Source organism: Orcinus orca, chromosome 8 (genome assembly GCF_937001465.1).
Source record: "Orcinus orca chromosome 8, mOrcOrc1.1, whole genome shotgun sequence".
Taxonomy (NCBI): Eukaryota; Metazoa; Chordata; class Mammalia; order Artiodactyla; family Delphinidae; genus Orcinus; species Orcinus orca.
Window position 1 is genome coordinate 10909617 of NC_064566.1, and position 16648 is coordinate 10926264.

The 16648-nt window shown below is 39.4% G+C and overlaps 1 protein-coding gene across 2 annotated transcripts in view; it reads left to right on the plus strand.

Moving 5' to 3' along the window:
* The window catches only part of PATL1 (PAT1 homolog 1, processing body mRNA decay factor), a 36839-nt gene that overhangs the window by 16732 nt on the left and 3459 nt on the right, over positions 1-16648 (plus strand). For both annotated transcript variants that reach the window (XM_004264163.4, XM_033413469.2), the window contains 7 exons: positions 6886-7066; positions 7577-7700; positions 8171-8268; positions 8713-8772; positions 9811-9959; positions 11614-11773; positions 15636-15791. In XM_004264163.4, the coding sequence (XP_004264211.1) occupies positions 6886-7066; positions 7577-7700; positions 8171-8268; positions 8713-8772; positions 9811-9959; positions 11614-11773; positions 15636-15791 (928 nt within the window). The remainder of the gene's footprint in view (positions 1-6885; positions 7067-7576; positions 7701-8170; positions 8269-8712; positions 8773-9810; positions 9960-11613; positions 11774-15635; positions 15792-16648) is intronic.

Here is a 16648-nt window from a genome sequence, read left to right on the forward strand (position 1 = left end):
GTGAAGAATGCCATTGGTAATTTGATAGGGATTGCATTGAATCTGTATATTGCTTTGGGTAGTATAGTCATTTTCACGATATTGCTTCTTCCAATCCAAGAACATGGTATATCTCTCCATCTGTTTGTGTCATCTTTGATTTCTTTCATCAGTGTCTTACAGTTTTCTGAGTACAGGTCTTTTACCTCCTTAGGTAGGTTTATTCCTAGGCATTTTATTCTTTTTGTGGTTTGGTAAATGGGATTGTTTCCTTAATTTCTCTTTCTGATCTTTCATTGTTAGTGTGTAGGAATGCAGGAGGTTTCTGTGCATTAATTTTGTATCCTGCAACCTTACCAAATTCATTGATTAGTTCTAGTAGTTTTCTGGTAGCGTCTTTAGGATTTTCTACGTATAGTATCATGTCGTTGGCACCAGGGACGGGATGGTTTTACTTTTTCTTTTCCAATTTCCTTTTATTTCTTTTTCTTCCCTGATTGCTGTGGCTAGGACTTCCAATACTGTGATGAATAATAGTGGCGAGAGTGGACATCCTTGTCTTGTTCCTGATCTTAGAGGAAATGCTTTCAGATTTTCACCATTGAGAATGATGTTTGCTGTGGGTTTGTCGTATATGGCTTTTATTATGTTGGGGTAGGTTCCTTCTGTGACCACTTTCTGGAGACTTTTTATCATAAATGAGTGTTGAATTTTGTCAAACGCTTTTTCTGCATCTATTGAGATGAGCATATGGTTTTTATTCTTTAATTTGTTAATATGGTGTATCACATTGATTGTTTTGCGTACATTGAAGAATCCTGCATCCCTGGGAAAAATCCCACTTGATCATGGTGTATGATCCTTTTAATGTGTTGTTGGATTCTGTTTGCTAGTATTTTGTTGAGGATTTTTGCATCTATATTCATGAGTGATATTGGTCTGTAATTTTCTTTTTTTTAGTATCTTTGGTTTCGGTATCAGGGTGATGGTGGCCTCATAGAATGAGTTTGGGAGTGTTCCTTCCTCTGCAGTTTTTTTGAAGAGTTTGAGAAGGATGCGTATTAGCTACTCTCTAAATGTTTGATAGAATTCATCTGTGAAGCCATCCGGTCCTGGATTTTTGTTTGTTGGAATTTTTTTTTTTTTTTTTTTTTTTGCGGTACGCGGACCTCTCACTGTTGTGGCCTCTCCCGTTGCGGAGCACAGGCTGCAGACGCACAGGCTCAGTGGCCATGGCTCACGGGCCCAGCCGCTCCGCGGCATGTGGGATCTTCCTGGACCGGGGTACAAACCCGTGTCCCCTGCATCGGCAGGTGGACTCTCAACCACTGCGCCACCAGGGAAGCCCTGTTGCAAGATTTTTAAACACAGTTTCAGTTTCATTACTTGTGATTGGTCTGTTCATGTTTTCTATTTCTTCCTCGTTCAGTCTTGGAAGGTTATACCTTTCTAAGGATTTGTCCATTTCTTCCAGGTTGTCCATAGAGTTGCTTGTAGTAGTCTCTTATGATGCTTTATATTTCTGCAGTGTCTGCTGTAACTTCTCCTTTTTCATTTCTGATTTTATTGATTTGAGCCCTCTCCTTCTTTTGCTTGATGAGTCTGGCTAAAAGTTTGTCAATTTTGTTTATCTTCTCAAAGAACCAGCTTTTCGTTTTTATTGATCTTTGCTACTGTATTCTTTGTTTCTATTTCATTTATTTCTGCTGTGATCTTTATGATTTCTTTCCTTCTGCTAACTTTGGGTTTTGTTTGTTCTTCTTTCTCTAGTTCCTTTAGGTGTAAGGTTAGATTGTTTATTTGAGATTTTTCTTGTTTCTTGAGGTAGGCTTATTGTATTGCTATAAACTTCCCTATTAGAACTGCTTTTGCTGCATCCCATAGGTTTTGGATTGTCGTGTTTTTGCTGTAATTTGTCTCTAGGTATTTTTTTATTTCCTCTTTGATTTCTTTAGTGATCTCTTGGTTATTTAGTAATGTATTGTTTAGCCTCCATAAGTTTGCATTTTTTATGTTTTTTTCCTTGTAATTGATTTCTAATATCATAGGGTTGTGATCAGAAAAGATGTTTGATATGATTTCAGTTTTCTTAAATTAACTGAGGCTTGAGTTGTGACCCAAGATGTGATCTATCCTGGGTATTGTTCCATGTGCATTGAGAAGAAAGTGTAATCTGCCGTTTTTGGATGGATTGTCCTATAAATATCAATTAAATCTATCTGGTCTGTTGTGTCATTTAAAGCTTGTGTTTCCTTATTAATTTTCTGTCTGGATGGTCTGTCCATTGGTGTAATTGAGGTGTTAAAGTCCCCCACTATTGTGTTACTGTCAATTTCCTCTTTTATAGCTGTTAGCATTTGCCTTATGTATTGAGGTGCTCCTATGTTGGGTGCATATATATTTATAATTGATACATCTTCTTCTTGGATTGATCCCTTGATCAGTATGTAGTGTCCTTCTCTTTTGTAACATTCTTTATTTTAAAGTCTATTTTATCTGACATGAGTATTGCTACTCCAGCTTTCCTTTGTTTTCCATTTGCATGGAATACCTTTTTTCCATCCCCTCACTTTCAGTCTGTATGTGTCCCTAGGTCTGAAGTGGGTCTCTTGTAGACAGCATATATATGGGTCTTGTTTTTGTATCCATTCAGCGAGCCTGTGTCTTTTGGTTGGAGCATGTAATCCATTCACGTTTAAGGTAATTATTGATATGTATGTTCCTGTTACCATTTTCTTAGTTGTTATGGGTTTGTTTTTGTAGGTCCTTTTCTTCTCTTGTGTTTCCCACTTAGAGAAATTCCTTTAGCATTTGTTGTAGAGCTGGTTTGGTGGTGTTGAATTCTTTTAGCTTTTCCTTGTCTGTAAAGCTTTTGATTTCTCCATTGAATCTGAATGAGATCCTTGCTGGGTAGAGTAATCTTGGTTGTAGGATCTTCTCTTTCATCACTTGAAATATATCGGGCCACTCTCTTCTGGCTTGTAGAGTATCTGCTGAGAAATCAGCTGTTAACCTTATGGGAGTTCCCTTGTATGTTATTTGTCATTTTTCCCTTGTTGCTTTCAATAATTTTTCTTTAATTTTTGTCAATTTGATTACTATGTGTCTTGGCATGTTCCTCCTTGAGTTTATCCTGCTTGGGACTCTGTGCTTCCTGGACTTGGGTGGCTGTTTCCTTTCCCATGTTAGTGACGTGTTTTTTGTTTGTTTGTTTGTTTTGTTTTGTTTGCGGTACGCGGGCCTCTCACTGTTGTGGCCTCTCCCGTTGTGGAGCAACAGCCTCCGGACGAGCAGGCTCAGCGGCCATGGCTCACGGGCCCAGCCGCTCCGTGGCATGTGGGATCTTCCCGGACCGGGGCACGAACCCGTGTCCCCGGCATCGGCAGGCGGACTCTCAACCACTGCGCCACCGGGGAAGCCCTAGGGACGTTTTTGACTATAATCTCTTCAAATAATCTCTTCATCTCGGATCCTTTCTCTCTCTCTCCTTCTGGGACCCCTAATGCAATTGTTGGTGCATTTAATGTTGTCCTAGAGGTCTCTTAGGCTGTCTTCATTTCTTTTCATTCTTTTTTCTTTATTCTGTTCCACGGCAGTGAATTCCACCATTCTGGGTTCCAGGTCACTTATCCTTTCTTCTGCCTCAGTTATTCTGCTATTGATTCCTTCCGTTGTATTTTTCATTTCAGTTATTGTATTGTTCATGTCTGTTTGTTTGTTCTTTAATTCTTCCAGGTATTTGTTCTTTAATTCTTCTAGGTCTGTGTTAAGCATTTCTTGCATCTTCTCAATCTTTGCCTCCATCCTTTTTCCGAGGTCCTGGATCATCTTCACTATCATTATTCTGAATTCTTTTTCTGGAAGGTTGCCTATCTCCACTTCATTTAGTTGTTTTTCTGGGGTTTTATCTTGTTCCTTCATCTGGTACCACGTCCTCTGCCTTTTCATTTTGTCTATCTTTCTGTGAACGTGGTTTTCCTTCCACAGACTGCAGAATTGTGGTTCTTCTTGCTTCTGCTGTCTGCCCTCTGGTGGATGAGGCTATCTAAGAGGCTTGTGCAAGCTTCCTGATGGGAGGGACTGGTGGTGGGTAGAGCTGGCTGTTGTGTTGGTGGGCAGAGCTCAGTAAAACTTTAATCCACTTGTCTGCTGATGGGTGGGGCTGGGTTCCCTCCCTGTTGGTTGTTTGGCTTGAGGCGACCCAGCACTGGAGCCTACCCACTCTTTGGTGGGACTAATGGTGGACTCTGGGAGGGCTCACGCCAAGGAGTACTTCCCAGAACTTCTGCTGCCAGTGTCCTTGTCCCCACAGTGAGCCAAAGCCACCCCCAGCCTCTCTGCAGGAGACCCTCCAACACTAGCAGGTAGGTCTGGTTCAGTCTCCTGTGGCATCACTGCTCCTTCCCCTGGGTTCTGATGCACACACTACTTTGTGTGTGCCCTCCAAGAGTGGAGTCTCTATTTCCCCCAGTCCTGTTGAAGTCCTGCAATCAAATCCCGCTACCCTTCCAAGTCTGATTCTCTGGGAATTCCCCCTGCCGTTGCCAGACCCCCAGGTTGGGAAGCCTGACGTGGGGCTCAGAACCTTTACTCCAGTGGGTGGACTTCTGTGGTATAAGTGTTCTCCAGTTTGTGAGTCAGCCACCCAGCAGTTGTGGGATTTGATTTTATTGTGATTGCGCCCCTCCTACTGTCTCACTGCAGCTTCTCCTTTGTCTTTGGACACGGGGTATCTTTTTTGGTGAGTTCCAGTGTCTTCCTGTCGATGATTGTTCAGCAGTTAGTTGTGATTCCGGTGCTCTCACAAGAGGGAGTGTCCTCCATCCGTTTCCACCTTTCAAAAACCGGAGCCCTGAACTTTAAATTATGTTATTAGATTTAATACCTGCCTGCATACCAATGCACAAGCTTTAAATGACAAGAGCTTATCAACTTATTTCCAAGTTACTGTAATTCTGAAGTACAATTTAGATCTGGGGGGTGCGGAATCAACATTTTATATTCACTGCTTACCAAGTTCTTACCATACTTTTAATTAACTACCTTTTGTTGACCGTCTCAGCTCAGATATAATCTTGAATATAGTCTCTAGCATTACATTTGGGTCTTACGTAAAGCCAACAGTCACTCTTTATCTTTGCCTCTGTTTAATCCTCATTCAAATATATATTTATATATGTGACCTCAGCTGTGTGCCAGGCACTGTAGTCAGTTTTGGGGATGAAAGAAGAACAAGACATATCAAACCCTTGCCTTCATGGAGCTTACATTCTATCACCATTCTTATATATAAAATAAGAGAATTAAACATAATTTTGAGGGGTTTTTTCAACCTTTCATTTTATGGTTCTTTGTGTGTAATTTATTTTTTCTTTCAAAAAAATTCCAGAATATTTTTTTCAGGGGGAAAAAAACCAATATGGACTCTTAAGGCACAAAAAGTACAAACCATAAAGGAAAAGATTAATACATTAGACTGTTAAAATATGAAACTTCTTGTGCCTGCAGTTAACATTATGGTATTATGTACTTCAGAATTTAAGAGTGTGGATCTCATGTTAAGTGTTCTTACCACCACCAAAAAAAGAGAAAGAAAGGGACACAAGGAGTAGGTGTTGGATATGTCCATTACTTTGTTTATGGTGATGATAACACAAATGTTTGCATATGTCCAAACTTACCAATTTGTACACATTAAATATGTGCAGTTCTTTGTATATCAGTTATCACTTAATAAAGCAGTTTAAAAGTATTTTAATAAAATTTCAAAAATATATTAAACTTCTGTGTAACAAAAGGCATCAAACACAAACATGTAATTTTCAATAGAGGAAACCTACATGGCTCATAAAAGTGAAAAGATTTTTCAGATTCACTTGTAATCAGAAGAATGCAAATTAGATAACCATTTTATATCCTCAGGCAAAACGTGAAGTGTCTCAACTGTCATTGTTGGCAGGAATGGCATGCACAGCCTTTTGAGAGAGAATTTGGCAATAAATAATAAGATTGATAATGTGGATACGCTGCATCCTAGCAGTTCTGCTTTTCAGTATATGCCTGTGTATGTTATCATCAACATGGATAAATATGAAAGGCATAATGTTGAATAAGAAACAAGGAGCAGAACTCTGTGTCTAGTACCAGTTATGTAAAATGGAATAACACTGTATAATATTTAAAAGTAGATGTACAAGTAATAAAAGTATAAAAATATTTCATGGAGGTTGCATAACAAAGTCAGGATAGTGGTTCCTATAGGAAGGAAGGGAAGGTGGAAACCGTGATCTGGAGGGTATAGGTGGGCCTTCAACTGTAAATGTCACACTGTATTACTTTAATATTACTTTTTAAAAGTCTGAAGCAAATTTGACCAAACAATTTTGTTTTCATTAAGTCTAGATGGTGAGTAAATGGATTTTTTTTTAATAGTATTTGCTGGGCTTTTCTATATGTTTGAAGTATGTCATGATTTTCATCAAGTTTTTTTAAAAGTATATAGACTTGGGGTCAAATTGGCATGTGTTCACAATCTCTCACTCTGCTGCCTGGCATCCTGCTTTAGGCTAGCTACTTGATCTCTTTTGGCCTTGGCTTGTTGTCTTAAGTGGAGAAAATAAATCTACCTTATTACCTCATAGGGTTATTGTGGGGCTTATACAAAAGTCCATAGGTGAAAGTGCTTAGCTTATGGTAAGGCACTTGGATCTTAGTTTTATCTCCTTAATTATGTATTGCACAGCTCTTTCCTTTCAAATTCTGTTCAGATTCGATTCTTTTTCACTCCTCTTTTAACAGAAGCAAAGGGGAACCTTTTTTTCAATTGGCCTGGTTTACTGCAGTGCTGTTACAAGGCATAATTCATGTATCCACTTGGAGTGAATGTGGCATGTATTTCTTTTTCAGTCAGCATCGGAATCTCAACGGTGCAGGAGATAGAGGAAGTCACCGGAGCAGTCATCAGGATCATCTCCGAAAGGATCCATATGCCAATCTCATGTTGCAGCGAGAAAAGGATTGGGTCTCTAAAATCCAGATGGTGCAGCTGCAAAGCACTGATCCCTACCTGGATGATTTTTATTACCAGGTAAGTACTCTGTGCTAGTTTTGAGGATAATAGTTTAGTCCCTTACCCTGGTGAAGGTACTCATTTAAATATTGGTAGAATTAAATATTGATAGAATTTTCTTTTGAGGTAGTCTTCAAGTGGATAAGAATTGACTAAGCAAATTCTGTCCTCTTTTCAAGCTGAAGAACCTGTCCCACTATTCACTCAAAGGTTTGCATAAATGCCTTTTATTTCTTACCTACGGAGGCTCTCAGACCAATATTTTCAAATCTTTTCGGCATCAATAATCTGGTTCTTTCAATGAAGAATATTGGCAGTCTAACTTTAAAGATATTTCCATTGATGATTATTTTGAAGGCTGGGATTTTTTGATAAAGTAAATTCATAGCAATCTAACAAAAATTAAAGCTCAATATATTTATAGAGTACAAGTAGTGTTGCTACCACTAGAATAAGTTAATTATTTCATGATAAAGAGAGACCATATTCTGTGCTTGTTGCAACTGAAATCATCTTCTCATGTGGTAGAATTATTTTGAAAAACTGGAGAAACTGTCAGCTGCTGAAGAAGTGCAAGGTGATGGCCCAAAAAAGGAGCGCACCAAGCTCATTACCCCTCAGGTGGCCAAACTGGAGCACGCCTATAAGCCAGGTGAGGTCCTTATCCCCACAGCCATAATGGAGAGATGTGGTGCTGCTGATAGGATAGAATAAAAATAACTGTAAAGATGATTGGATAGAGATGTGTGAAACTGATGTGTAAAGTATCATTGTCCTTGACAAATGCACAGGTCAGCCTTATTCAAGCATGGAGTGAATGGTTTGACAGATGGCCTTTTAGATCCTTTTCTACTTGAGATTCCATGACTTTTTAAAACCTGTTATAGTTTCTAGTATCCATAAAATAGATAAGGGGGAAATACTTCAGAGTTTTATTTATTATTACAACCAAAAAAATGGGAAAGGATAGATGTTGATAAGAGATTGCTTTAGATAATACATAGATTTTTGTAGTAAATTGTTAGGCTCTGTGTAAAGAATAGAGAATATAAAGATCTTCTTTGAAAGCTGTCTGCCTGCATTTCTGAGTTTTTATTTGTTGGAAATTTTTTGTCCCTGCAGTGCAGTTTGAGGGCTCTTTGGGAAAGCTTACTGTCTCTAGTGTGAATAATCCCCGAAAAATGATTGATGCTGTTGTGACATCTCGGAGTGAGGATGATGTAAGTGTCTGTAGAATTGTGTGTTTAAAAAAGTCTGGGTCATCACCACTTCTTTGGGGGTCAGTGGATTGGAATCCTAAGGCAGCCAGGCGGGACCGGGGTGGCAGGAGCCTTTGAACTAGGTCAGTCTGGCTGCAGGCAGCATCAGCTATTGACTCCAGTTTTTAAAACTATGATTTTCTCTGTGTTTTAAGATTTTCCTATGATATCCTCATCTTCCACTGCATTGTGCAACTACCTCTTGCCTATCTGTGTGTTCAGTTTATGTGTGGGTTGATTCAGTCAACTCTATGACCTTTGTCCACATTAGTTTTGTTTTAGAGGATTAACTTTCAAAGAGTCAGTATTCTCAAAGTATTGTTACAAATGGAATTACCTATGTGCCAGTAAGTTATTTTTAACATGGATAAAGAGTTCACATTGAGGAGTCTTGTCTCTTTTTAGGAGACAAAAGAAAAACAGGTTCGGGACAAAAGACGAAAAACCCTTGTCATAATTGAGAAGGTAAGTTTTAGAATTTGTTACTGTAGTTAGTTTCAAATAAGGAACTATTAAATGTATGTGTACTCAACAGTGGGAAAGTAAACAATCAGTTAGTGTTCCATGATTTTAATTAATGGATATATTTGTGTAAAGTGCCTATTGTGTGCAGGGCACGCTAGAAAGGAATGTGGCATACCTCACCTATGGTCTCCTGAAAAGAACACTGCAATTGGAAGTCCTGGGTTTTTTGTCCAAGCTTGTTCAGTTAACAACTGTGAATGTTTTGGGGCAGGTCATCTTCCTAAGAAAATGAGAATAAAAATTACACTGTTCTGCCTATGAATTAATTCAGGTCTATTCAGTCAGCTCACATATATTTATTGGACATTCTCTGGGTGCTGGGCACTGTCCTGGATTCTAAGGACAATCAGGTAATATATAAGCAGTTAGTGTTAAAGCATAAATACATATTGCAAGGCATAGAGCATAGGGGTTAGGAGCACAGACCCTGGAAACAGTCTACAAATCATGTCTTTTCCATTTCTCAGAGCTGTGACTTGAGGCAAGTTATTTAACCTTTCTATGCTGTCCTCAGTTTCTTTATCTTTAAAAATGAAAACTATAAGAGTCTGTTTCTCACTGGGCTGTGGTGAGTTAGTATTCAGTAAATGAGTACTTGCAAAGTGTTTAGAGCAATATGCCTGGCACCCAGTAGTAAAATTAGCTGTGACCGTTTTTATTAACATAAGGCATTACTTGGAGCAGTGGTACACGTTGTTTATCTTACAGTGCTGTTGCCACTGCTGGAGAATTTGGAAAGTGTGTAATCATTTCACTGTCTGCCTTCTGGATTAGAGGTCAAGGAGGTACAGGGAATGATGTTCAAAGAATTTTTTAAGTTATTGCACTATGTTTTTCTGGGTTTAAAAGAGCACTTTTTCCCTCTCAATCTTATTACAATGCGCTCTCACTCTTTTGTCTTTATCTGGTATTCCTAAACTGTGAAGTTGTTTATCTAATACTCTGAGCTTGCTGAGGCCTGCTTTGTCTCTCACTTAGACCTATAGTTTACTCCTTGATGTGGAGGATTATGAAAGGCGTTATCTCCTAAGTCTGGAAGAAGAGCGACCTGCCCTGATGGATGAAAGAAAGCACAAAATTTGTAGCATGTATGACAACTTAAGGGGGAAATTGCCCGGACAGGAGAGGTAAGAGTAGTGTACTTTGGTAAAAACATAGACTAGCTAGACTCCTTCCTCTGCTACATTGAACTTTATACGTTCTACCCTTTGGATATCCTTCCTTACCATCTCAGTAAGCTCAAAGTCTTTCCTTTTGGCCTCAAATGCCACTTCATGTAAAATATTTCATAATTCTTTCCAGCCAGGAAAAAAATCTGTTTATCCTGAATTCATTTTTTCAGCAAGTACCTATTCAGGTATCTGCTAGGAACTGTGCTGGGCACTGGAGATACAGTGGGGAGCATTATTTAGCTTGTGTTGTTGAGCTTACAGATTGCATCTGGTTTATGCTTACTAATGTTCAACGTTGTGATCTTTATGTATTTTCTTTCCTACTAGGAGGGAAAGTATTATAACACTTACACTTCCTTGGGATTTCCATACAATACTTATTTGCTATGGAAACCAGTTGGTTTTCCAGTGGAGACTAAGCTCCTTAATATAACTTCTCTATATCTCTCTCATCTCTCTCCAACCCAGTATCTGGAACAGAATCTTGCTAATGGTAAATGTTCTATAAATCACAATATTTATTTGATGAATGCGAGAGGACTGTGTCTCCTAATCACTCCCTTTCTCTTTGCCCATTCAAGAGAATTGATGATTCTTCTAAGCCAGGACATACGCAAAACAGAACTTCAAAAAAGGACCTTCTTTTCGGCACACCTTTTCTGGAGTCGGGCTGACAGGGAACTGGTTGAATAAGTTTGGGTTTATCCATAGATTTGACTGTTATGCAGCCATTAAAATGTATGTAGTTAAAGTATTATTTATTGCCGTAGAAGAGTGTTCACAAGAAGTTGTTGAGTGAAAAAAGTCAAGTAACAAAGCCATATAAATTACATGGACCCTTTCTTTTAAATGAAAGATAAAAATATACAATAGACAGCAAAAATGTCTTCAAAATGATAACACTAATAAATTATCTCTGAGATTATGAATATTTTATTCCTTTTTTCTTATATATATTTTCAGATTTTGCTGTTTTACCCATGTCATTTGTATAGTTACTTAAAAGTTAATAAAGGAAATTAATGCAAATAGTTTGATCAATTCTTTAACATAACAGTTTTTGAAATGATGATTTTCAGTATTTATGAAACGAAGAATTACTTTTTTTTTTTATTATTCTTTGAGACTATACCAAAACTCCACAGTAGCTTCTTTATTTATTTAGTTTTGGCTGCATTTGGGTCTTCGTTGCTGGGTGTGGGCTTTCTCTAGTTGCAGCGAGCAGGGCTACTCTTTGTTGCAGTGCGCGGGCTTCTCATTGCGGTGGCTTCTCTTGTTGCAGAGCATGGGCTCTAGGCGTGCGGGCTTCAGTAGTTGTGGCGAGCGGGCTCAGTTACTCCGTGGCATGTGGGATCTTCCCGGAGCAGGGCTCCAGCCCATGTCCCCTGCATTGTCAGGCGGCTTCTTAACCACTGCGCCATCAGGGAAGCCCCGAAGAATTACTTTTTATTATTTGGTTGAGAGTTGGAGAAGTAATTCTATTTTGTAGTACAGATAATTGTAGAGTGAAAATAAATGCAGTGTATTCACTCAGTAACATGTAAGAGGAAAAAAGGGATTTTTTACATTATTCTTGCTGGCCTAAGTTAGCATTCTTCTTTCCCTGCAGGCCCAGTGATGACCACTTTGTACAGATCATGTGCATCAGAAAAGGGAAGAGAATGGTTGCCCGTATTCTTCCTTTCCTCTCCACAGAGCAAGCAGCTGACATTCTCATGACAACAGCCAGGAACCTCCCTTTCCTTATCAAGAAGGATGCACAAGATGAGGTGATCCGCCATGTGTGGGACATGTTTCCTTTGGGTCTTCATAGTTGAAAAGATTTCTAGAATCCAGATTTCTTTTTGTCTCCTTTTCCCTTTTGTACTCTTTTATCTTTGGCAGAGTGATATGATTATTTAAGACAAAAACTTTACTCCAGGCCTGTATTTTTAATGTCACTTTTTATCCAACAGACCATGTTCCTAAACAGGAGGAAAGCAGTAATTCTGTCTTACTTGAAGTAGTTGTAAAAGCTGTGGTCTGTATCAGAATTGCTTGGGAAGCAGATAATTCAGCCCTATGCCAATCTTGCTGAATCAGAATTTACAGAGAGACGATCAGGGCTTCTGGGTTTATAACAACATCCCCAGCTGAATCTGATGCTCACTAAATTTGCAACTTATGATCTTGGTTACTTTGTTGGATATAAAATATCATTCATTGGGCTGTTATTAGTAGCTAACATTGACCTGTAGACTTAGTTGAATGGTGTCCCACAGGAATTGGGCCAGTGCTTTTAAATAATTTTATCTAACCTAAACTGGGCTGGAATTTGAAACATGATTATCAAGTTGATAAGTTAACTCTTGGTAAGAATTGCTCTCTGCTTATGCGTGTCGTAATACTTGAAAGATTAACACAATTTAAAATAGTCTTAGAATTTCAAAACAAGGAATTGGTAAGGTTAGCACAAAGGGCTAGTATTACTCAATGTGAGATTCAGAATAATAGAATTTATGAGTGTGAACCTGAAAGATGTGAAAATTATTCCTTCTGAAATGATAATAGGATTGAAAGAATTTCTTCATTCAGCAAATATTTATTGAATACTTCTATGTACCAGGCACATTTAGGTCCTAGAAATATAGCACCTAGTTCTAGGTGCTGAGAGTTAGGAATCCAAAGATGCCTGCTTTGGTAGAGCTTATCTGCCAGTGAGGAAAACTTGGTTAAGTGTAGAGGCTAAGTTTTTACCTGTATGCATTAAAGAGTAATAGACCACATCTCTAAACACCATTTTTTTGAAGTAATAGCGTGTTCCAGGTCCTGAGGCATAAAATGTACGAGATAATTCTGGAATATCTTGTATCAGAAAGCATGGAAGCTAAACGATTACTAGGGTCCTGTGTAGAAGATGCACAGACCACTTTGAAGGGGGCTCCTTTTGGCCAAAATGGGATAATTTGCATCAGAAAGAAAAATTATAGGAGTGGATTGAAGTAAATCAAATATATTTAATTTAATGAGTTCATAATGGTATGAAAAAAATATACTAATCACCTTCAGAGATTGCTAGGCTATCAACTCATTATTCTGAAAAGTGGTAAATAAAGGAAAAGAAGCATTTATCCTGCCGCATTACAACCAAATGTCATGGTGACCAGAGAGTGATAATAGAAAAGTTCTTCTTTATAGAAGGTATATCAGCTAATAAATTCAAAAGAAATGATAAAATTAGAAAATTGCAGTTTTACAGCTCCTAATGGAAAAGCAATCAATCTAGGCAGCGACCATTACTGGTGCTACAAAAGCATTAGGTAAAAGGTGGATGGGGACCTTTACGGTGGTTGGAGCAGGCAGGCGACACCTGAACCCACTGATGACTGTTTTTGGTTTTATTTATGTATGTATGTATTTATTTATGGCTGCGTTGGGTCTTCATTGCTGCGCGCGGGCTTTCTCTAGTTGCAGCGAGTGGGGGCTACTCTTCGTTGCGGTGCACGGGCTTCCCATCGCAGTGGCTTCTCTTGTCGCAAAGCACGGGCTCTAGGCACGTGGGCTTCAGTAGTTGTGGCACGTGGGCTCAGTAGTTGTGGCTCGCAGGTGCTAAAGCGCAGGCTCAGTAGTTGTGGCGCACGGGCTTAGCTGCTCCGCCTCATGTGGGATCTTCCTGGACTAGGACTCGAACCCGTGTCCCCTGCATTGGCAGGTGGATTCTCAACCACTGTGCCACCAGGGAAGTCCCCCAGTGTTGACTGTTAACACCACTAACGGGGACAACCGGACACTATGTGCATCTTGATGTGATGCAGTAGAAAACACACAGCTCTCTCCATGAAGTTTTCTTGCCATGCACCACCCTGACCCCTCCATTGAACTTGAACTGAATCGAACCTCTAATTACCAGTTTTTATGGGAAAAAACAGAGGATGGTGAAACCTGTTAAGTGACGCCACAGGGGTGCAATTAGCCAGATCCAAACTATGCGACAAATGACCCAGTTTCTTCAACAAATAAATGGCATGAGAAAAGGAGATGGACAGTGACAAAGGAGCTATTAACAGATTTTAAAAGCCTTACCAGCCGAATGCAATGTGTGGATTTATTTGAATCATCATTAAAATAAATCAGCTACTGGGACTTCCCTGATGGTCCAGTGGTTAAGACTCCACTCTCCCAATGCAGGGGGCCTGGGTTCGATCTCTGGTCAGGGAACTAGGTCCCACATGCTGCAACTAAGAGTTCGCATGCCGCAGCTAACCATCCCGCATGCTGTAACTAAGACCCAGCGCAACCAAATAGATAAATATTTTAAAAATAAAAATAATAATTCACATTGCTGGTCCTAGACTGAATGTCCATCAAGCTAGGATGGGCATGTACCATATTGGCCAAAGCATTGAGGAAAGCCTTTGCTGTGTTGGACTATATTAACTGATGGCATTTAAAAAAAAAAAAAAAGAATAAATCAGCTGTTAAAAGACATTTTTGAGACAGTTGGACAGACTGAATTTGGAATAAATATTGGATGATGATTAAGGAATTAAACTTTGTTAGGTGTGATAATATTGTGAGAGATTTTGTTAGCGATGCCAATTGAAGTATTTATGGATGGAATGATCTTATATAGGAAGCACATAGATTTAATAAGGTTGGCAACCTATTGTTGATTGAATTGTTGTTGAAGTTAGGTTATGGGTATGTGGACTTCACTATACTGGTCTTTGTACTTTTGTGTATGTTTAAGAATGGTTTCATTTTTAAAGCTCTGTTTATTTAGAGTAGTAGATCATGAAAAGGAGTTTTCTGCATCCTTGGATGCTGTTTAAAGTAGAACCAGCCACCACTTTTATGCCATGGGCATTGAGTGCTGGAAGCACCCTCAATTTCCTTTCAAGTGTCATAACCTAGTTATACCAGTAGCTGTGTATTTTAACTTCCCAGTCCGGGCCTTAAGGCAAAACGGAATGAGTGGACCAGCAGGCTGGAATCCAGCAGCCTTGGAGTCTGGTTCTAGCTCCTAGCTTTGTAACCGAACACTGAGTTTCTGATCACTTAGCTTCTCTAATAATCTATAAAAATTGATTAATCATTTCCTCATTCAGCTTTTATAAAAAGATAAAACAAGGTACAGTTAACTCTGAAAATACTTCTCGATAACTCTGTAGCACTGAGAATTTTACCTGTGTTAGAGTCCCTCTCACAATACATTAAAGTTGCCAGTTTACTCATGGCTTCTCCTCTATGCCTTAGACCCCTGAGGGTCTGTCCTGTTTACTATTTGTTTTTACCTCACACGCCTGGAACACATCTAAATGTGTAAAAGCATCTAAATATTTGTGGAGGGAATACTGATGTTTTATCGTGAATCTTGCTATGTATTTGAGAAGGGATGTTTACACCCTTGGTTCACACAAGTAATGCTGTTTCCTTTACAAGTTGAGTTGAAAAAGTTCTCAGTAGCTACCACAGAATCCGCTGTTAAGATGCTGGTAGTATCTGCTAGGCTTGTCAGCCCTTTTTGGTTAAATCTTGCCTCGGGAAGTTGAATATACAACTGAGCATCCTTCCACCCGTGCCCACTGATGGGGTGTGACTGAAGTAACAGTTGCCGAGATGTGATGCCTTTTTTTTTTTTTTTTTTGGTAGGTGCTGCCATGCTTATTGAGTCCCTTCTCTCTTCTCCTCTATCATCTTCCATCAGTGACTGTCACCAGCCTTCTGCAACAGCTAATGAACCTACCTCAGAGTGCAGCTGCACCAGCACCCTCCAATCCTCACCTCACTGCTGTGCTCCAGAACAAGGTGGCCTTGCCCTTTTATGTCCCTGAACTTCGAGAGGCATTTAAATTTGAGTTATGAGTAAAAATAATGACTGCTGTGGCGATTGTAAAAAAAAAAAAAAAAGGCTTCCTTCAGCCTTTTACATTAAGCTTATAGTGATAAAAACTAGAAATAACAGTGGTTTCAACAAAATAGAACGTTCTGTATCTCATGTGGAATAAATCTGGTATGGTGACTGCATGGTGTCAGGGGTACAGGCTCCTTCAGTTTCCCTTCTTTGCCATCCTTAGCAGTGGCTGCCATGGTTGTGACCTCTAATGGTCCACGATGGTTGTGGAATTTAAGGTTCCACTTTGCACCAGGAAGAGAGGTGTGTTTAGAAAGCCAAGAGGTGTGGAGTAGCTGTCTGTCCTCCTTATTTGAACCTTTTCCAGGAGCTCTAACCACCAACTTCTACTTAATCTCAATGGCCAGATCTTAGTCACATGCCATGCCTAAACTGCAGGGAAGGCTGGAGAACGTCTTTTAGTTCACGCCATTGTCACCACAAATAGATCTAATAGGAGAAGGAAAGCGTACAGTATTAGGTAGATAATTAACGGTCTCTGTCATAAGAGACTATTTCATATTTCATCTATATCAGGTTAAAGACCCAGAGACTCCTAGGGGAAGCAGGGTACAGAAGAAGAACATGAGCTTTGAGACAGAGCAGGTTTCCACTCCTTCTCTGCCACACCCTAGCTCTGGGACCCTGAACACATTATTTCACTTTGCTGAGCCACACTTTCCTGATCTGTAATGTGGAGGTGATGAGGTCAGTGTCAGAGTTGTCCTGTTTCTTAGAAGAGAAAGCAGCCGTGAACGGTTCAGTATAGTGC